The 23,157-nt window shown below is 37.9% G+C and overlaps 1 protein-coding gene across 1 annotated transcript in view; it reads right to left on the reverse strand.

Moving 5' to 3' along the window:
- SMC3 (structural maintenance of chromosomes 3) overlaps positions 1-18,282 on the reverse strand; it is a 37,937-nt gene extending 19,655 nt beyond the window's left edge. Inside the window, exons 1-12 of the mRNA XM_059173235.1 lie at positions 18,126-18,282; positions 16,979-17,054; positions 12,082-12,120; positions 10,011-10,078; positions 8,552-8,623; positions 8,111-8,190; positions 7,611-7,689; positions 3,744-3,861; positions 2,625-2,800; positions 1,489-1,569; positions 1,089-1,253; positions 665-786 (exon numbers count right to left, since the gene is read on the reverse strand). Of these exons, the coding sequence (XP_059029218.1) occupies positions 665-786; positions 1,089-1,253; positions 1,489-1,569; positions 2,625-2,800; positions 3,744-3,861; positions 7,611-7,689; positions 8,111-8,190; positions 8,552-8,623; positions 10,011-10,078; positions 12,082-12,120; positions 16,979-17,054; positions 18,126-18,140 (1,091 nt within the window). The 5' untranslated portion in view covers positions 18,141-18,282. The remainder of the gene's footprint in view (positions 1-664; positions 787-1,088; positions 1,254-1,488; positions 1,570-2,624; positions 2,801-3,743; positions 3,862-7,610; positions 7,690-8,110; positions 8,191-8,551; positions 8,624-10,010; positions 10,079-12,081; positions 12,121-16,978; positions 17,055-18,125) is intronic.
- Positions 18,283-23,157: the final 4,875 nt, after the last annotated feature.

A 23,157-nucleotide genomic window follows, 5' to 3' on the forward strand; every position in this document is an offset into this window, starting at 1 on the left:
ATTTCCAATTCCTTATAATAAAAGACACTATCAAGGTTAAAAAGCAAAAGAAAGACAAAGAAAACATTTACAATACACAGAATACTAGAACAAATACAGATTACAGATAACCCTATCAAACAATAAGAAAAAAAAATCAGAAAAACAGTGGCAAAGGAAATAATTCACTAAAACAAATACTGGTAGCATAAGAAGATAATAATGCACTAAACCATGAAATCAGCAAAAGTTGGCATGTTCAATCTACAGATACATATTAAAATGTCTAGATGCTGAAACAGTAATGAAAAAAGGAAATAGGATGAAACAGAGTAAGATGTCATATGGGTAAAAAACAAAATAAAACAAAGAAACCACCATTCATGTTTCAAAAAGCCCAACAACATCTAGGCAAGTTATTTATCTTAGGCAAGTTATTTAACCTCCCAGAACCTCAAATTTGTTGTACCTAACAGTGATAATGTGACTCTCTTACGGCTGAATGAAAAAAAATTTATGTGTTATGTATACAATAACACATGGCCCACAGGAGCTGTTTAACACAGGCTATTAATGTGAAACTGGATTTAACTTCTGTTCTTACTGTGTCTTAATTCCTAACTATTCAGCTTTCACAGAGGAACCATGTAGAAAAGTAGAAGTGTTGGTGAAAGAAATCCCAGACCTAGCAATTCCTCGCTCTTCTTTTTCTTTCACACTGTTGAATTTAGGTTCTGTTTCTGCCAGTTCTTTCTGTTTTTCTTCTATTTTTTCAAGCAGCTTCTGTCTCTCTTTTAATAAGCGTTTCTGTAAATAAAGCAGGATAAGTAAAAATGCAACCTTAAAAATTTCTGCTTAATTTTAAGTTTAGCATAAGATATTCTCTCATGGAAAAGAATTCATGAAAAAAACTGATCCTGTAACACAAAACTAATTTTTAAATAAAAAAACACAAGGAGACAGTACTGAGTTGCTACTAAGTGTGAATTATTTTAATGTGCCAGATCTTTTACAAAAATTTAAGCTTGTACTCCCATTATAGAAAGGATGGTCTTCTGCAATTCCTACTCAACGAACATTTGTCTTTCATTTTTAGCATTTTAACTTACCCTTTGTTCACTATTGCCTGCCAATTCATCTTGTAAATCCTTGGCTTTAAGCTCCAATTTAGTCCTCTGCTTAATCTGCTCTTGTCTTTCAGCACTGAGCTGCTCCTTTTCTTCTTTCATAGCTGAAATTTTTGTTTTCAGTTCTCTAACTTGGCGCTCAATATCCTAGCCAAAAAGTATGACACAGAAGTGAGTCAGACAATTAGAAGTACAAAAGCAGAGTTTTCACACCATTAGTTCTGTTCCTTTTTCCTTCATTTACACTTTCAGTACTGTTCTGTCTTTCCAATACTCAATCCCAATGACACCCATCTGAAGTTACCACTCCATAATTCTGGTAAAAAAGGATTTACTGTGGTCAAAAAATATAAGTTAACCTAAGCCTAGTTTATAATCTTACCTCCATCTTATCTCTTGCATCCTGCTGGGCATCTCTTAATTGCCTGGATTTTTCTCCACTAGTCTCTCGCTTAGCAGAAAGCTGGGGAGAACAAAAAGCTGTAATTTCTAACTCATTTTGTATTTTAATACTTCAAAACATGTAGTATAATTGTAAAATACCTGCTAAAACAAAATCATTTACCTGAAGAGTTTTTTAATTTTTAATGATTTTAAGTAAAAAGCTCCTTTAGTTTTAAGTATTACCTAAAAACAAACTTTTGGATGAAAGGTCAGCAATACTAATTACAAAATACATCTTAAAAAGCCAAGAAAGGGGCACCTGGGTGGTTCAGTCATTAAGTATCTGCCTTCAGCTCAGGTCATGATCCCAGGAAGCCCTACATTGGGCTCCCTGCTCAGCAGAAAGCCTGCTTCTCCCTCTCCCACTCCCCCTGCTGGTGTTCCCTCTCTCACAATGTCTTTCTCTGTTAAATAAATAAATAAAATCTTTAAAAAATTTTTTTTTTTTTTTTTTTTTTAAAGATTTTATTTATTTATTTGACAGAGAGAAATCACAAGTAGGCAGAGAGGCAAGCAGAGAGAGAGAGAGAGGGAAGCAGGCTTCCTGCGGAGCAGAGAGCCCGATGCGGGGCTCGATCCCAGGACCCCGAGATCATGACCCGAGCCGAAGGCAGCAGCCCAAACCACTGAGCCACCCAGGCGCCCCTTTAAAAAATTTTTAAAAATAATAAAAAATAAAAAGCTAAGAAAAAAAAATTCATGAAACTTTTTTAAATTATTAAGTAAACTCCACCCCCAATGTGGGGCTTGAACTCATAACCCTGCTATCGAGAGTCCCGTGCTTCACTGACTGAGCCACCCAGGTACCCCTTCACAAAGCTTTTAAAGGTGGCTTCCCTCATTCTGGTTTGCCTTGCACCAGCACCTGATTACATTTCAGGTAAAATCATAGCAAGGACCATACAGGTCTAGGCGTTTTTCCCTTGGGATACTGAAAGAACAAATTTACTGACCAATGATTTCATTAAAAGGTATAAAAATTTTAAGTTTCCATTTAAAAATTACTGAAAGGTATAAATATAGAATGAGCTTAAAATAAAAATCACTCTGAATTCAAGTAACAAAATTCCTTACCTCATCAAGTTTAGCACGAGTCTCGTTAAGCTCCTGGTTATAAATGGTATATTCCAGGGCTCGTCTCATTTTATCCCACTTTTGATACTGAGCTAGTTCTTCCTTTTCTTCTTCTAAGGTATGTAATCTCTCTTCAATATATTTTAACAACTCATTGATTTTTTCCCGTTTGCCCTCTTAAAAAGAAATGAGAGAGGGGTGAAGGAGCTGAATAAAATTTTTATGTAAATAATATCTATTCTCAAATATATCATGAGTTAAAATCAATCTTAAGAACTAAAGCATTATAGGATAGTGTGTGGTAATCAAATCTAAGAAAGTAAAATGACAAAACACTTTATGACGAAAAGCATCAGAGAACAAAGTTACACATAATGACACTTTTTAATTTTCATTATTTTCGTTCATATACAATGTTCTATCAGTTTCAGGTACACAAACAGTGATTCCATTATTCAATACATTACACAATGCTCACCATGAAAAGTGTAGTTACCATCTGTCACCGGACGTTATCACAGTATCATGGACTATATTCCCTATACTGTACTTTTCACCTCTGTGACTTACTTTATAACTCAAAGTTTTTCCTCTTAATCCCTTCTACCTATTTCACTTATCTTCCCCCTGCACCACCACCTTGGCAAAGGAAATAAATAATTCCTTTAGGAACTCAAGACTGTCGGATTCTAAGACATGACAGAACACAGTACTTGAGAAGCTAAGTAGGGTTTCCATAATACATGTACTAAGGAAGATCAGAAGTTTCCCGTTTACTTGCTCCTAAACAACTTAAAACCTAATGCCAGCTGATACTCCCAGCAATTTTTTTTTTTGAGGACTGCACCCAAATCTGTTATCCTCACTAACAATGAGGACAGTAGAGGCACAAAATCGTTGACCTACAAAGGCATTATTATCTAACAGTAACTCCTTATTTAGAGAGAGAAATTATTTGAAATCTCACAACTTAAAATGTCACCAACTAATTTTCTCTCCATTCAGTATATAGGCAAATTATCAAACAGTATACTCCTGAGACTAGATAAAAGCCCTTACAACTATAATAACACAATGACAAAGTAATTCATAAAATAAGGCAAGATCAAATTTCTTTACCTGTTTCTTTCATTAAAGATATGCTTTCTTCTTTTCGTTCATCATATACTCTAGTACCAGCTACTTCTCTTAATAGTTTTAGTCTCTGAGAATCTGGTGCTGTGGCCATCTGGTTGATCTACAAATTTTACAAAAATAATTACTATGTAGCTACAGACTGCTCTTTAAGAACTCTACCTTGAAAGAGTATTCACATGCTAAGTTTTCAGTATCACTTCAAGAATATAATTTGTGCAATGTATATACCTACACAACAGTATGTGTGCAATGTATATACCTACACAACCGTATGTCCTTTATGTAAATGAAATTTATCAAATGAAAATCCAAACAGAATTGATACATTCTTCAACCTAATTTATGAATAAAACTCTAAATTAAAAATGAAGGAAGAACATCCCATCACCATACTTTTTCTTAGTCAACATTGTAAGGTATAAAAGATGTACTCCATTTTGAAAGAACAAAGTATTTTTACAAGAGGGAAACTATCACTCTATAGTTTTAAAAAGCTGTAATGATACTATTAAAAATGTAACAGGGGTACCTGGGTGGCTCAGCTGGTTTAGTGTCCAATCCTTGGGTTTTAGCGCAGATCATGATCTCAGGGTTGTGAGATCAGGGCCTGAATCCATCTCCCCAAGCAGTGCAGAGTCTGCTTGAGATTCTCTCCCTCTCCCTCTGCCCCTGCCCCATTTGTGTATACTCTCTCTAAAACAGAATCTTAAACACACACACACACACACACACACACACACACACACTCTATTACTTCTTAAGTAAACTCTACACTCAACATGCGGCTTAAACTCACAACCCCAAGAGTCACATGTTCTACTGACTAAGCCATCCACATACTCCAGAAATGGTATGCTTTAAATACAGACAGATAAAAATAACTGTCTAACAGAGGTAGTTACCATTAAATAAGCAAAAGCATTTTTAAAATCTTATTTAAAAATATATGGCAGGGCACCCAGATGGCTCAGTCAGCTGAGTGTCCAACTCTTGGTTTTGGCTCAAGTTGTGCTCTCAGGGTCATGATACCAAGCTCCGCATTGGGCTCCGCACTTGGTAGAGTCTGCTTGGGATTCTCTCTCTCCCTCTGTGACTTTCCCTGCTTGAGCATGCTCTCTAAAATAAATAAAATCTTGGGGTGCCTGGGTGGCTCTGTTGGTTAAGCGTCTGCCTTCAGCTCAGGTCATGATCCCAGGGTCCTGGGATCGGGCCTCGCATCGGGCTCCCTGCTCTACAGGGAGCCTACTTCTCCTGCTCCCTCTGCCTGTAGCTCCCCCTGCTTGTGCTCGCTCTCTCTCTCTCTCTCTCTGTCAAATAAATAAATAAAAATCTTAAAAAAAAAATCTTGAGGGGCACCTGGGTGGCTCAGTGGGTTAAGCCGCTGCCTTCGGCTCAGGTCATGATCTCAGGGTCCTGGGATCGAGCCCCGCATCGGACTCTCTGCTCAGCAGGGAGCCTGCTTCCTCCTCTCTCTCTCTGCCTGCCTCTATGCCTATTTGTGATCTCGCTCTGTCAAAAAAAAAAAAAAAAATCTTGAAAAAATATATATGCAAAAAAATCACAGAAAGTGGCACAAAGTGACATGCAACTTTAAACACCATGAGTTTACCATATTCATAAAAATAAAACTAATCACGAAGGGCAAAAAATACTCTCACTGCATTAAAAAAGTGAATTGAGTTACTCTAACACTTCTTACATAAAAAGAGAATCAGACTTTTACATAAAAAGAGAATCAGCTCTGAACTAAGAAAATACTGTCTATCAAAAGTATACATATATCAAAGAATCCTTCATATCCTTTTTTTAAAAAAAAGATTTATTCATTTGAGAGAGAGAGTGAGAGAAGGCACCCACACTCAAGCAAGGGGCTCGGTGGGGGGGGGGGGGGGTAGGAAGGAGGGAGAGAGAATCTCCAAACTGACTTCCCAGAGAACATGGAGCTGACTCAGGGACTGAACTCAGGACCTGGAGATCATGACCCAAGCTGAAATTAAGAGTTGGCCACTCAACCAACTAAGCCACCCCAGGCGCACTCCCTCCTTCAGATCCTTATCCCTGATTACCCCAATTATGCATGGTCATTCAACTTATTCACTTAAAAAATATTTAACAAATATTTACAACATATATGCCACTCTGCTGGGCACTAGGAAAAGATCAATTAACAAAACAGAAAAGGTCTTTCCCTCATGGAATTTGCATTCTAGTGGGAGATGAAAGAACAGAGAAAACACGTAGGGCTTGGATAAAGGCAACATTTTTTTTTAATCTTTTTTAAGATTGTATTTATTTATTTGACAGAGATCACAAGTAGGCAGAGAGGCAGGCAGAGAGAGAAGGGGAAGCAGACTCTCCACTGAGCTGAGAGCCCGATGTGGGGTTCGATCCCAGCACCCTGGATTCATGACCTGAGCCGAAGGCAGAGGATTAATCCACTAAGCCACCCGAGTGCCCCAAGGCAACACTCTTTTAGTTGAGGTAAATCAAGGATGGCTTATATGAAATGACATATAAGCAGAAACTGAAATGAAGTATAGGGGCCTATTTGTATGTGTGTAGGGGAGACGCAAAAAAATGGGCTCCCATAATCAGCCTCCATTTAAAGAAATTCCTTGCTTATAAAGCTGGTCTTTCCAAAAACTTGCTCTCAATTTCCCAAATGTGAAACACCATACTCTTCCTAATCACCTCTCCTGGATGCTAACCTTCCAACAGATATCTAAAAATCCTCCAATATGAAATAAGAGGACACTTAAAAAGAACTTTCCCCTGGTCCAAAAATACACTACAACAAACTATGAGAACACTTCAGGGTATGTTCTTTTTTTTTTTTTTTTTAAGATTTTATTTATTTATTTGACAGAGGGAGATCACAAGTAGGCAGAGAGGAAGGCAGAGAGAGGAGGAAGCAGGCTCCCTGCCAAGCAGAGAGCCTGATGTGGGACTTGATCCCAGGACCCTGGAATCATGACCTGAGCCAAAGGCAGAGGCCCAACCCATTGAGCCACCCAGGCGCCCTGCAGGGTATGTTCTAAAAAAAGAAATTATCTTAGGTACAGTTTAAAGTATATGAAGAAACAGTAGAAAATATGTAACTAATAAAAACTATAAAAAAATATAATCTCCACAGGAAAAAACAGTTTGTGGAATTATAGGTTTCTGGCAATGTAAACTTTCTAATCATTTTAACTCTATGATATATTAAGTAACAGAAGATTACTTTTAGGAAGTAATTTTTTTTCTAATGTTATTTTTATAGAATTTCTACAGCACTCTTATTTATTTATTTATTTATTTATTTAAAGTAATTTTTTTTCTAATGTTATTTTTATAGAATTTCTACAGTACTCTTATTTATTTATTTATTTATTTATTTATTTATTTATTTATTTAAAGTTAGGCTTTATGCCCAGCATGGAGCCCAATGCAGGGCTTGAACTCATGACCTTGAGATTAAGCCCTGAGCTGACAACAAGAGTTTTATGCTTAGCCAGCTGAGCCACCCAGGCGCCTCTCTATACTGTTCTTAAATATGCTCATTGTGACTTTCACAAACCAAAAATGTCTTCTAGTACAGGACATCTTATTAAGTGATATAGGCCACTAAGAAGACAAGACCCACAACTGCTGAAATTATTGTATCCCACTACATAATAGATCTACTTTGTACCTTATGGGCACATAAAAGGTAATATGACATCAATAAAAAATAAATCATGAAAACAAATGACAGTAATTTCCATTTTGCTTCAACTTAACCACTAAAATCAATCAGCTAAGTTCATCATTCAAGTAAATATATTCAGAAAACAAATTCTAAAAAAAAAGGACATACAATTTTTTTACCTTTCCTTGTTTTACAATGTAATAAGGATTGCTTCGAGAAAAACCAGCACTTTCAAGGAGATTCATCACATCATTTTTCCTGTTAATAAACATTGAAAAAAATTTTTTCAGATGAATAACCCAACGATAAGCAAAAAAAAGAAGGGTGACTCCTGGGTTAAGGAGCATGAGGGACTATAGTCATTGAGCCACCTACTATATCAGCCTCAGAGGATCCTGATTCTTCCCACCCCCGCCCCAAAGATTTTATCTATTTGACAGCGAGAGGAATCAAGCACCCCGCTGAGCAGAGAGCTGGAGCCCAAGGTCCTGGGATCATGACCTGAGCCAAAGGCCCATGCCCAACCAAAAGAGCCACCCAGGTGCCCTGAGAATCCTGATTCTTATGTTAATGCTCAAACTACTGGTTTGTTGAACACAAGGGATATATAACCCATATAACAGAGTAAGTAAAATACTTTTACTCTGTAAAGAAATAAAAATGCAAAGAAAATGCTTACGTGACCATTTTCTTGTCTAGGAAATACTGATCCTTTTTGGCTCCAATAACTCTTCTAAGTGAAACTTCTTCTTTATCAATCTAAGAAAAAATGTAAAAGCCCAAAATTAATTTCACAGTAAAAGTGGAAAACTTTTTAGTTAGTAAGGTCATTCTAGAATCCATAGCCATAAACATTATTTTGAAATCTCACTAAAGATATGCTATGAATATCAATTCTTAGGACAAAGACATTTTTCACAACAGCTTACACAACCTCCCTTCTGTTTACTAGAATGTTCATTACAATTTTAAGGCAAAATTAATATGTAAACTGCATAGCTATTTTAGCATAAACTATAAGAGCTTAAGTACATTTGTAAATGTTTCAAAACTTGGAAGAAAATCAGCTGCATCAATAAAATTCTCAACATTATTACTAGGGAAAAAACCCACTACTCACTGGCAACCGGTTGTCTGAATTATCAAAAATAATCTCCACAAAAGCAGAAATGACACGAGGACCAGTACCCTCCTAAAACATGCAAAAAACAAATTGGTCATTTAAGTGGGATTTTCACATTCCTTATTTTTTTATCCCCCCTTTCAATGCCTTTAAAATTTAGTGCATGGTAATAAGCCTAATTAAATGGAGAAAAAATCCAGTCAGACTACAATATATTCTTCTTGTCAAAAGAGCAAAGACACTGGATTAGGATAACAATACTTCTCAACCAAATGGTTTTAGATTCTCACTAAATCCGCGAGAAATATGCAAAAGATAGCAAATCAGATGTATTTAGGTCATATTCTGAAGACCACTTTATTAGAATTTAAGACCCCATGCCCACCTAATTCTACTTATTTGCTAATATCACAACACTTTGAGGCTCTTCTCTTATAGACTCATTTAATGCTGTCAAGGAACCCTAACAAATACACAATTACTGGAACTCAACTTTTTAAAACTATCTGCAATATGCTACATAATCTTAAATCTGCCATGAAAAGACACATATCTAACATGTGTCACATATAGACCAATTTATGACCCAGCTACTTCTATACCAAGTCCAAAGAATTTCCAGAGTTTAGAAAATGTGTAAATCAACACAATAAAGAACGGTATCTAAAGAGGTTATTCTTTCAATGCCAATCTTAGAAACCTAAAAAAAATTCATCTACAGGTAACCAGCTTTGATTACTGGGCTATAAATACAAATTTAAGAGGGCTAAATAAAAGATAATGATTAAAAAACATAAACAACCAAAATACCTCCCTAACTGTGAAAGATTCTATTGAGATATACTTAGGATTTTCACTTTCTGGTCTTAAAACTAATTATAAGTCACATTCAAACCAAAAAGAAATTTTATCATTTTATTTTAGACTTTTATAATTTTTTATTCTGGAATTTCTTCAGTTTGCTATTCATAATTATTTGATGAAAAATTCTAACAATTTTACTTACCATAAATATACTTATCTTTCATACTGGAAAATGCTGTTACCATTTAACTTACAAATATGGCCAAAAGTAGAACAAGTATGTTGTTTAATTTGCAATTACTGCTTCTCTATGCTCCCAATAACTTCTAAGTCTCAAAGTTCCTAATTTCTAATCTCAAACTCTTTTTTCTCCTTAGCAAATCTGCTTTTGAGCATTATCAGACCATACTCTTAATAAAGACATACCCATCAATAGAAAAATCCTACAATTTTCTTACCATTATATAAAAATCAGGCCTTTATCATGCATTAATATAGGAGGCTAAATTCCACAGCAGAATTAACACACTTAAAGACAGTGTCATGTTTACAAAAGATCTGCAGCTTGAACAAATGATTTTATTTACCAGAATCAACAGTGTAGTTTAAAAAATACATAATATCAATAACATCTCAAAACAATTTCACTCACATGCAACAAAGCCAATCGCTGTTCGGGACGAAGATGACTGAACTCATCACTAAGAACAAACTGAATTGCTAAAAATACAAAAACATAACTATTAGTACAGTCTAAAAAAAGATCTATGCCTTATTTACACCTTTCCATACCTTCTACCAGGTAATGAACAAGGCAGATAAAGTAGATTATTTCATATATGCAGATTTGTCTGTATTTCAGACTAATTACCTTCGAAATGATAAGAAAAATACTAAGAAGTTTCCACTGAAACATTTAAGGAAAGAAAAAGAGAACACACTAAGGTAACAAAGAGAGACATGCAAACTAAAGTTTACCTCTTGATCAAAGTATACACTGAGTGGCTAACACTTTGTTTTTACCTACTAGATATAAATAATATACATCAAAATATTTATAAAAAAAATAGGATATATTCCTACAATATCCTTGGATACTTTTGGCCAAAAGAAATAGAACTAAGTGGGAAATACAGGGACATATTTCAGATTCCCATATTCTACTTCAATGCTTATCTGCTTTAAGAAGCCATTCCTGCTTCCATATGGGGTATCTAACTGGACGACCCTGCCCCAGAAACGCAACTCTATTCAGCTGTCCTGTTCCCAATCCACCCAGGAGACCTTTGACATTCTAAGAGTTGAGTGTGCATGTATGAATATGTATGCTGAGGGTGGACATGGAGTGCTTTATCTTTTATAATCATCTTGGGAGGATAGATTCAAATTACCTTCATCTCCCTGGAGATCACAAAATACTTCTACTCCAATCCCACTTTCTCACCTTCACCAAATTACAACCACTAAAGAGCTATTGATTTGTGAGCACAGAAGGGATAAAGCCTTTGTTCTAATTAAGGTCCCTGCTTTTCCTCAAGCACTACTCAACTAAGAGGTTCAAAATTTTTGCAACTTACTTCTTACATAATTCAAAACTATTAAAATGTTTTCTCTGAAGAATTTGTTAACAGAGGTATTATTATACTTAATAACATTTTTTAAAGATTTATTTGAGAGTGAGTGAGAGAGAATGAGAGCGTGGTGCGGAAAGGCACCACAGAAGGATGAGTCTTAAGCAGGCTGCGCTGAGTGCAGAGCCCAGCTTGGGGCTTGATCCACACAACCCGGAGATCACAACCTGGGCTGAAACCAAGAGTCAGATGCATAAATGACTGAGCTACCAGGTGCCCCACTTAAATGCACTTTATCCTTACAATCTTCAAAGCTATTTATCCGCAAATTGACAGCGGTCTTCGCTGAATCTGAGATTTTTTTTATACCCTTCCATCCTTAAAAAAAAAAAAAAAAAAAAAGATTCAGAAAGCATTTTTTTAGAAGATGTAACAGAGGAGTACCTAACTGGCTCAGTAAGTAGAGCAAGTGACTCTTGATCTTGGGGTCATGAATTCAAACCCTAGACTGCATGCAAAGCATACTTTAAAAATGAATACATAAATGGAACAAAAAGATGATCCACTTTCCAAAACAATATTAGCTTTTCTACATCTACATTTATATATATATATATATATATATATATATATATATATACAAATTTGCAACACTTATATACCACACTCAAGTTTAAAAAGCACTTCCATTTGTATTATCTGATGAGTCTCACAACCCATCAAAGCAGGCAGACCAAAGACCTCTTTTTAAAGTGCAAAGATAGAGATTGTTCTGTCCATTATCTCAGCTCATTATTTACTAGGTACAGAGAACTCAGATCATTATATCATTATACTTGAAATCCTCTACACTAAATCACAACCCTGTATGAAGAAGTATTTGAGTTTCATGCAGACACACCTCAGAAAACCAATTTTTCTAAGTAGGCTCCATACCCAGCAAGGAGAGCAATGAGGAGCTTGAACTCATGATCCTGAGACTGAGACCTGAGCTGAGTTCAAGAGTCAGACACTTAACCAAGTGAGCCACCCAGACTCCCCTCAGAAAACCAGTTTTTATTTTTTATTTTTTTAGAAAACTGATTTTTAAAATAAATTACCTGAAATACCCAGGGTCTTTAATATATTTAGAATTTAAAAAACAATACCTACCATAAAAAAAGTTACTTTTTCCAGATCCATTTCTGCCCACTATAAAATTTCAAAAAGTACATGTTACTTTGCATAGAGACCAATAAAATTAAAACCTTACTGAAAGTATTAAAAACTTTATACTCTACTTTCTAACTTAACATCTTAATATTTAAAATTAAATACAACAAAAGAAATCAATAAACAGCTTTAAACACCAAATGAGTACAATTTTTTGCAGAGACATCTAATGGCTTTTTTTCTTAAATTTATTTCATTCATTCTTTTGCTCTTTCTAAATAGTTTAAAATTAATAGAAATAATCAAATATTACCAGGTTTTCATAAATTACAATCATTACTATGGATATACAACTTGATTTTAATTATATATAATGGAATCTTTTAAAAAATTTAGACTCACAGGTTGCTAAAATTTTTAATACTTAAATAATCATTTTAAATTCTTTGTTTATTAAAGTACTTATGATTAGCCCTATGATTATATCATGTATAATCTCAGAATCACAAAAGTAGACAAGTATAAGGCACTTTTAACTACCTACCTTCAGAAATAAACAATTCTATACATAAGATATCAAATGTTTGATTTAATAAATTCATTTGAATTTTCTTGTTCAGCAAAATTCCCAACCTCTCTCATCTTGACCAAGATATCCTGAACAAATCAGCCCTTACAGTTACCATTTCTAATGCAAAGTAAAGCATAAAAAAATGTTATGAAAGTAATAAAACACTTTTTTTTTTGGAAGGCATATGACACAGAAGCCAGCTTGAAAAAGATTTCCACTGGCTTAATCTAGGACAATTTGAGCACCAAAATAATTAGATGAACTATAAATTTGTGCTGGAGGGGGAGTAATCCATGACTCTAAACTGATAATAAAATTATAGATAAATAGCTAAGGAAGGAGAACTCTTGCTCACAGTAGAATACCACACAGTAAATGTGAAAGGAAATCCGGAAATGGAAAATTATTTTGTAAACACTAAAATAAAGGCAAGAATAAAAAATAAAGGCAAGAATCGTCAATGGATACTAAATCTAGGGGGAAATTTTGCAAAGGAGCACAATATTTGCACGGTCCAAAATCATTTCCCATCCTCATACTATTTATTAGTTGCAAGAGGACAAACACTGCACAGAAGAAAAACCAGATAACTACCCAGACTGGGTGATCAAAAATAACATAATTTAAAAAGAAGGACACAGAATGATGTCTTCACTTCTAGATGTAATATCCTCAGAAGACCGCATCATTTATGTAGCTGTTCTTTTTTTTTTTTTAAATAATGTTATAAAAGACAAAAAAGCCTGTGGAATTGATCCAGATTAAAGGAGATTGAAGAGACACGACAACTATCTGCAATACCTAATCCTAAATTAGATCCTGTACTGGAGGAGGAAAAAACACTATAAAGAACTTTTTTGGGTCAATCAGTATAACTGGAAAATGAAGAGAAGATTATTTTATTAATGTCAAATTTACTGAAGTTGATAACGCTACTGTGTTTTATGTAAGAAAATATCCCTATTCTTAGAAGGCATACACTGACATCAAAGGTAAAGGGCTATGACCTACATAACTTACTCTATGAAAAAAAAGGGTGAGTGTGTGCAAATGATAAAGCAACTGAGGAAAATGTTAACAGGTACATTAGAATAAAAGAGGTAGGAGTATTCTTTGTATTGTTTCTATTTATACTACTTTTCTATAAATTTAAAATTACCTCTAAATAAAAGTTTACAAGATAACATATCATTAAAAGAATTACATGTAGCTCAAACTATAATCTACTCATGAATAAACAACCTAAAATTTTTAAATTTCCCTTTAAGAATTACTCTTACCCATACAGTTAAGTACTATACAGTAATTTTAAGCATGTTGAATACTTAATGATAGAATAAGATATTCAAAATTTAAACAGAAAAAATAGATTACTAATAAATAACAATACAAGCCCATTTTTATTTAAAAAGGGTTATTTTTTTTTTAAAAGATTTTATTTATTTATTTGATAAACAGAGATCTTAAGTAGGCAGACAGGCAGGCAGAGAGAGAAAGAGGAGGAAGCAGGCTCCCCATGAAGCAGAGAGCCCGATGCAGGGCTTGATCCCAGAACTTGGGGATCATGACCTGAGCTGAAGGCAGAGACTTTAGCCCACTGAGCCACCCAGGCGCCCCTACAAAGGCTTATTTATGCAGACAAAAAGACTGGAGGGCTGCGAGATAGATCCAGTTTGTATGTGCCCCAGATTCACCTGCCCCGACCCAAGTCTTAGTTGCCTGTCAACAGAAAGGCTCAGTATTCCATCACTGTAGGTTGTTTCAGCCTATCCTGGTACACACTCAGCTCAGATCTGTGAGAAACCAATTCACTTCAGGTGAATTAAGTCCCCAGAGTAACACAACCCAAGGACATGGGGGAACTCATGCCTTGTGTGGTAAAATGACCAATCAGAGACAGGAACCTGCAAACAAAACCCTCTCATTCCTTTCCCATCTGATCTTTCCCACACATGGTGGGTTCATAAAGTCTGTCTGAAAATTATCTAATTTGACCCCCAAACCAGCTGTGCCTTCTTTATAAAACTATGACCAGCCTTCCTCCTCATGCCAGCCCTTAGACTGCACCTTCCCATTAAAGCCTTATTAGTAGCTGAGTGTGCCTTGCACTCTTGTTTTCTAGGAAACCAGGTAAGTAGATTGTCTTGTTACAAAAAAGGTAACCTTAAAAAGGTATATGCTTGGTACATTCAGACATCATTCAACTATTCAAACAAGAGATTCAAACATCACCACAAGAGATATCTGCCTTCCAATCTTCAAAGTCAAAATCATTAAATAACAAAAGTAGTACGCTTTCATAGAGTATTCTTAATGTCAATCTCAGTCTATACTACTTTGAATCTTTCTTATATTAAGGTACCTGTTTTTAAAACATGTTTAAGCAGTAAAATCACATTAGGCTTGTTAAAACAAACAAAAGAAAGAACACTAAGACAATCTCCTTTATAACTATAACTATTAACAACCCTAATGTTGCATACAAAGCAATAAACAGCTGTTTGATAATAACTAAAACAAAAATATTTGATAGATCCTACAGACATAATCTAATCATCATAGGTAATAATGGTATCATTTTATAGCTCATTTATAAAATTATAACACTGATATAATTAAGATATTCATCTACTTTTAACCTGTAAAGAAAAAATATAAACCTAGTAATTATTTTTCTCCATTTCTAAAGATTTTCTGGTTGATGAAAATCAGAAGGCACTTAGAATCAAAATATAAGCAAAATATTTGGTAAATCTATCCTTATAACACACCAATTAACTTAACTATTCAACAGGTACAGGAGGGGGAAAATGTTTCCTTTATTCCCAACTACAAGCAACAAGTGATGTACTGATGTACTTCTTGCCCTCAGTTTTTTTTTTTTAACTGTAGTTGACATTCTTACCCTCAATTTTTTAAATTTAATATTTATTTCAAAATAATGTTTGCCCTTGACTGATCTCCATATGAGTCTCACCTTACCAAGTGATACAGACTGAATTGTGCCACTCCCCTGTCCCAATCATATGCTGGAAGTCCTAATTCCAAATGCCTGGTATTTGGAGATAGGGGCCCTTTGGGAGATAATCAGCATCAGGTGAGGTTGTGAGGGGGGAGCCTTCATGATGGAATTAGTGTTCTAATAAGGAAGACGCAGAGAGAACCAAAGAGGTCACATGAGCATGATGATGAAGATGGTGACTTCCAGAATGTGACTGTGCTGGCACCTTGATCGTGGCCCTGAATTTCCAAAACAGTCATAAAATAAATTGTTTAAGCCACTTAGTCTATATTTAATGGTAGACCTAGCAGTCTAATATACCAATAAACCAAGCCAAGGAGGACAATGTATAGACGTCTATTTGTAACAGTTTCTTCTGGCCTTTAAAAATTCAGCAGAACTTCAAGAAACACCTTCGCTGGCTCTATCAGCAAAAAATGGAGAATATCACCTGAAGAGTCTTTAAACTAAACACTGTATTGCAGAACAATAATCATTGTAGCTCTTTACCCTCACACATATACTTTCTCATTTAATTTTTCCAACAGCCATGTAAGATGAGTATCATTAGCTCCCCTTTACAAACCCCTCAGGGAGTCAAGTTTGAAAATGTATCAGAACCAGGATTGGAAAGCCATTCTGTTATGCTCTAAAGTTTATGCTTTTTCTACCAAGCTGCTGCATGGTGTGACCTTAAATAGTATGACAGAGAAAAAAAAAACAACTCTGAGAACAATCTAATTTGTGAATAAATAATGGCCATCTTTGAAATAAGGAAACCGTGGGCTTTTTAATTAAGAAATGACATATCAACAACAGAACAGCTCAAATGCTAAATTTAGTGTCATTCGCTGTAAAGCCACACTTTCATACATACCAGGCTAAATAAAAATGAGTAACTAGTGATCGCCTTATGCAAATATTTTAAATGCATAAAATAAGCAATTCCTCAGAGCAGATAGAAGACACGCTATTTCTTTCTTTCTTTCTTTCTTTTTTTTTTTTTAAGATTTTATTTATTTATTTGACAGAGATCACAAGTAGGCAGAGAGGCAGGCAGAGAGAGAGGAGGAAGCAGGCTCCCTGCCGAGCAGAGCCGATTCGGGGCTCCATCCCAGGTCCTCAGATCATGACCCAAGCCAAAGGAAAGGCAGAAGCTTTAACCCACGGAGCCACCCTGGCACCCCAAGACATGCTATTTCATACAGAAAAAGTAAGTATAAATTCATGTAATATTCAAAGCCAATTCCTCTTTCCTCAAGCCCAGACAGAATTTAAATGGCTCTCTACACATAAATCTGATTTTGCAAACCATCAACACTTACCGATAACATTATGTTTTGAACTGAAGGGATCTACAATTGTTTGATCTCTGTAACTCCGAAAACCCTGGATAATAACCTAGTAAATAAAAAAAAAAAAAAAAAAAAAAAAAGGTACCTTTCAGAGAATACATACTAAAAGACGCAACTCCTAAACATTTCTCCTTGGCTCTCCTCTTTTCGGGGGGTTTCTCATTTAATGCAAGACAGAGAACCTTCCATTTCTTACGAGAGAAACTCCTGCTGGAGGAGGGTGATTAAAAATCGTCAACAACCACAGTCCGTTTATCAGTAACGACGGACAGCGCGGTTTTTTAGGAGCTAACCATCAGGAGCCTGGTAAGGAACTCTCAGAATCAAGTGCATCGTAGAAGGTTCGTGCGCTCAGTAGGACACTGCTTTAAGCAAAACGTGTCCAGCGGGCGGCCTGGCCCCGGCTTCCCTTACTCCAAGAGCAGTGGGCGCTTCTTTCGGACCCACCCGCCCGCCAAGGTAAGGAGCCGTTCCAAGGAAGGGGCGCTTCAAGCCCAACGCATCCCAGGGAGAAACTTCTCTCCAAGAGCGTGGAGGGGCTCATCTCCGCGGTGGACTCTCGCGCGGGAAGACCATTTTGACAGAAGTAAACAAGTGAACGAGGCGGCGCTACAGATTCTGCAAGGAGGAGGGTCCCTTTGACGTCCCCCATTAATTCGGGGACAAAGACCCCGGGCTACGCTGACACCCCAATCTGAGCCCCCCAGGGGCGTCTCCGGGCCGGGGAAACCACCTCTCCATACACCCATGCAAATGGGCGGCGCGGGGCGAGAGGACAACGCGGCCGCCCGCCCGCCCCGCCGCGGCAGCCCCCGGCGCGGCCCCCAGCCAGCTCGGGGCCCCCCAGCCCGCCCCCGGCCCACCCAGGAAGGCCCGCTCCCTCTAAACGTCTCGGAAAGACGGCTCCCTCAGACGAGCGCGCTGCAGGAGGGCGCCCCGATCCTCTGCGGCCCCTGCGCCCGCGGGGCGGGGCCTCTCCCCTCCCCCGCAGCCCGCGTCCAGCTCTGGGTCAACCCCGCCGGGAGGCGGGAGGCCGCGGGTCGCACCGGGACACCCCTGCCTCATGGAGCGGTCATCAGAGGCCCGTAAGGGGGTGGGCGGGGCGCACAGGCCTCACCTGTTTTATGTACATGGTTCCACGGCCCTCACCGGGGAGGACTCCCCGCGAGAAGCGACAGCGCGGCCGTGGGGTCCAGTGAGGCGCCTACGAGACCCCTCCCCCAAAGCGTCGCTCGCTCCCGTCCAGCCAAACAAAATGGCGGCGCCCGTGGAGGCGGAGTCCGCGCCTTAGACGGAACCATCCTCGCGGCCCCTGGAGAGCGTAGGGGGAGTCAGGGTCGGGTCTTCTCTTTTCCTTTTGACAAAAAGAGCCTTCGACGGCGTCCCCCAGTAGATTTCATTTGATTGTTCAATTTGTTGCTGAACTTTTCCTGAGAATTAGTCGGAAGCTTCGTTCATAAAAGCCTCGATCGTGAGTTTGGCCCGTATTCCCTCCGAGAGCGGAGCCAATGGTTGCATCCACAAGGGCGTAAAGGTTCGGCGCCAAAGCCAAGTGTGAGAGCCCGAGGGCCAGTGGCGGAGCTTGCCGGTGGCCACGTGATCTCTGGCTGTTTAAAAATGCTTACCCGCGCTCGAACCTGCGGAGTCCTGGGAGCTTGTGGGGTTCGCCGGGCGGAATCCTTGTTGCTCTGTTTATTCTTGCTCGCTCCGGGAGCTTGTGTAAACTTAGAACGGCCTCTGCAGGCTCGGGACGGCACGCTCGCAGCACAGGGAAGGGGCCTGACGCTTGAAAATTTGTTTTAATAACGTGATAATTAATACCCTGGGAGCTGTTACTACTTTGCCATTTACTGTAAATCTAGTCAGACATGGGCAATTGCAACAAAAAGAAATTTAGATAAGAGTAAAAGCTCTTTTATTGTTTTAACAGCCTGAAAGATACTAGGTGCTAGCAGCACCCTAGATGCATCTCATCTGATGAGTCTTAGGGGGAAAACTTAATGAAGTTAAGCTGGATCTCTGGGCAGCTGTAAAATTACCTGCCGTTTAAGTTGGTGATCCTTGCTGCCCCTCCCGCTGCTGTGGGCTGTTCCAGCCCTAATTATTTCTAGATTGAACTATTTTTAATAGCCGGCTAACTTCATCTTTGTCAGCACCCCCTTGGTGCTGGCAGAGTCAAATCCTTTCCAGCTCTGGGTGTTAGGAAAAAAAAAATCTTCAATATTTCTCCTAGATTAGTGTCTCTACACTCTCAATTTCTGTGGGATTGTAGGCAGATTAATAAAGTTCAAAATTTCCATTTCCTATTCTATAATATGAGGATGATAAAAACATTTCATTTTTAGAATAAAAATAGAATGTATAAAATAATTATATTTACTAACACTGTAGAGATGTGTGCCCCTGAGGCTTTTATGAAATTGCAGTCTGGCTGACATCTTGATTTCTGCTTAATGACGCCTAAGGAGAGGACCCAATTATATTTCGCCCAGACTTCTGACCATATTTCTTTCTTTTTTTTTGTTGTTTAGATTTATTTGTTTATTTGACAGAGATCACAAGCAGGCAGAGAGGCAGGCAGAGAGAGAGGAGGAAGCAGGCTACCCAGTGAGCAGAGACACCACAATGCGGGGCTCGAACCCAGGGGATGGAGATCATGACCTGAGCTGAAGGCAAAGGCTTAACCCACTGAGCCATCCAGGTGCCCCCTGACCATATTTCAAAAAATCCTGATGCTGTAGACCTTTTCTCATAAATGTTAAACTCAGTTTACAATATCTGTAGCAATAAAGACTCCCAAGGACAGTGAAGGTGAAGTATAGGGCAAGGGCCAAGTACACACAGGATAAGACCCTACTTTTTCATTCTCATCTTTATACCCCCTCCATTGTTAAGACATTCCAAAATAAAGCTTTGACTCTAAGCTATTGTCAGTTCACAGTCTTTTATCATCCCAGGAAGGGATCACAGACTGATTTTATCTATCTCTAAGTTATTTCTCCCAACCTCTTAAAAAAGATTCTTAAATGTGTGCCCTATCTATCTTCTCAGGTTAGACAGATTTTCTATGGGTACCTTCCAATCCAACGATCAGGAAGGAAATATTATTATCGCTCATTTTCAATTGTTATGGTCCCCAAAAGATAGAACTAACACAGCAGAGATGATCCCAAATTATAGTTTTCTCTTGGTGACTCCTGGTACTGTAAAGTCCCAAATCACCTAAGAGAAAACCTAGAAAATTCTTAGCCAAGCAAGATAGAACTATAGAATTTATGGGAAGATGAGACTCGAAAGAAAGACAAAATCTTTCATTGCCTCCCTCATGGATATATAGGAGACATTGCCAGATTTCTTTAGGGAAAAAACTTGGGAGGAAACCTTTTTAGGTACCATGCCCCAAAAGCCAAGACTAAACACTTTATACCATTGCAGGATTTTTTTTCTCTGTTGGTGCCTGCATCAGACACTTTGAAGAATGAAGAGGTAGACAGAGAGGTGGGCAGCAAAGCAGCGTTTATTGAGCGATAACAAAGTGAAAGCACAAAGCTCCCGAAGAGAGAGGGGACCTGGGAGGGTTGCCATTGAGATCTCTGAGTCTAGGGGTTTTTGTGGGGTTCGTTCAAGGGCTGTTTTGATCTGATTAACCTTCCCTGTGCCTGTCATCCAATCAAGGTTTTGTCATCTATCACATCGGAAAGCGTGGAGGGCTCATTCCAGGGTGGTTGTAAAATCCTTTTAAGGGTGGTTCCTCTTCAGGCAGGCGGCCTCCTTCTTCCTGCCTGCCTGTCTTCCAATTGCTCTTCATCAATACTTCCTAGGATGTAAAGATTCCCATCCCTCTACTGGATGCTGTTGGGGAAACTGTCCTTATTGGAAAAACCCATTCAAAAAACAACTGCCTTGGGGCGCCTGGGTGGCTCAGTGGCTTAAGCCTCTGCCTTCAGCTCAAGTCATGATCTCAGGGTCCTGGAATCGAGCCCCGCATCGGGCTCTCTCCTCAGCAGGGAGACTGCTTCCCCCTCTCTCTGCCTGACTCTGCCTACTTGTGATCTCTCTCTTTCTCAAATAAATAAATAAAATCTTAAAAAAAAAAAAACTGCCTGAAAAACCACCAATAAACTTCACTTTGCTTCTTTATTTGTGTTCTCTTTCTGCTACAGTAATCTTCATATTTTTATCTTTAAAAACTCAAATTCTCATGTAAGCATGTGTCAACATTCTGTTTAATTCATTAATGATAAACTCAATAACATGACAAAGCTGGTTTAAAAGATTAAAACTAAAATTTAGATCATCATTGGGAGAAAAAGAACACTAAAATAATATTCCTAATTTAGACACAAAACTGGTAAATGCTGAGTGATAAACTATAACCTTTAAGGTAATCTAGTCTACTAGTCAAAAGAGATTCATCACATGTTATTGGTTTTCTTCCAGTTTTTACAGAATTGGAAACTATTTAGTCTCTGATTAATTGTGAATACTAAGTTAACATTGAAAGGTCATGCAATTTTTTTTCCCCCTGTCATTCAAGTTTACAGATATTTTTCTGGAAAAGGACCTTAAGAATAAAAATAAAACTTAGAGATAAACTTTCTTGGATACCCTAGATATTCCCAACAAGTTAAGGACCATGTTCTTATATCTTACAGGAGGTACAGTCACTGTCTCTCCATAGAATCAATCACATTGGGCAAATTGGAGCTATAATAAAAAACTTAGTCATTGGAAAAATAATTGCCGGGATAAACCTTGGGTAAACTTCAATAAATTGCTAAATACTTGCACCAAATCCCACCCTTCATATTCCATATAGATGAAATTATACAATATGTGGCCTTTTGTGCCTGGCTTCTTTCATTTAGCAAAATGTTCTCAAGGTTCATCCATGTTGTAACCTGTAGCATGTAGTAATGGTACAGGCTGTATTCCCTCTTATGGTTGAATAATATTCCATTGTGAATAGATCACATTCTGTTTGTCCATTCGTCAGCAGATGGACATATGGGTTGTTTCCATTTTCTGGCTATTAGGAATAAAGTTACTATGAATATTCATGTTTAAGTTTTTGTGTGGATATTTGTTTCCATTCTTCTGAGCATGTCCCCAGGCATGGAAAAGCTGGGTCATATGGTAACTCTCCATTTACCTTTTTGAAGTGCAAAACCGATTTCCAAAACTGTTCTGGGGCACCTGGGTGGCTCAGTGGGTTAAGCCTCTGCCTTCAGCTCAGGTCATGATCTCAGGGTCCTGGGATCGAGCCCCACATCAGGCTCTCTGCTCGGCAAGGAGCCTGCCTCCCCATCTTTCTCTGCCTGCCTCTCTGCCTACTTGAGATCTCTTTGTATCTAAAAGGAAAAAAAAAAAAAAAGAAAAAAACCTTTTCTTTTTCCTTTTCTAAAAGGAAAAAACAAAACAAAACAAAGGGGCTGTGCCATTTTATTTGTTTGTTTGTTTATATCTGACAGAGAGAGAGCATGTAAGCACAGGCAGCGGGAGCAGTAGGCAGAGGGAGAGGGAGAAGCAGGCAGAGGAAGGAAAAGCAGGTTCCCTGGTGAGCTGAGAGCCCAACGTGGGGCTCCCTCCCAGGGCCCTGAGATCATGACCTGAGCTGAAGACAGCCGCTTAACTGACTGAGCCACTCAGGCGCCCTAGGCTGTGACATTTTATAGTCATACCAGCAGTGTGTGAAAGTTCCAGTTCTCCTTGGCAAGACTTGTTATTGTTGTCTTTTTTATTTCAGCAGTCCCAGTGGATGAGAAGTGGTATCTCATTGTAGTTTTGATTTTCATTTCCCTAGTGACTAATGATGTTGAACATCTTCTCATGTCTTTCATGTTAATTTATATATTTTACTTGGAGAAAATACCTTGACCATTTTAAAATTTGTCTTTCTGCTGCATTGTGAGAGTTCTTCATACATTCTGGACACTAGACCTTTAGATCAGATATAAGATTTGCAAATATTTTCTATTTGTTTGGGTTGTCTTTTCCCTTTCTTGATAATCCCCCTTGAAGTAGTTAAGTTTTACATTTTAATGTCAACTAATTAATCTGTTTTTTTTTTTTTTTTTTCATTTTGTTGCTTGCGGTTTGGGTGTCATATCTAAGAAATAATTGCCAACTTTTAGTCTAATTTTGATAAC

This window comes from Mustela lutreola, chromosome 4 (genome assembly GCF_030435805.1).
Source record: "Mustela lutreola isolate mMusLut2 chromosome 4, mMusLut2.pri, whole genome shotgun sequence".
NCBI classification, from domain to species: Eukaryota; Metazoa; Chordata; class Mammalia; order Carnivora; family Mustelidae; genus Mustela; species Mustela lutreola.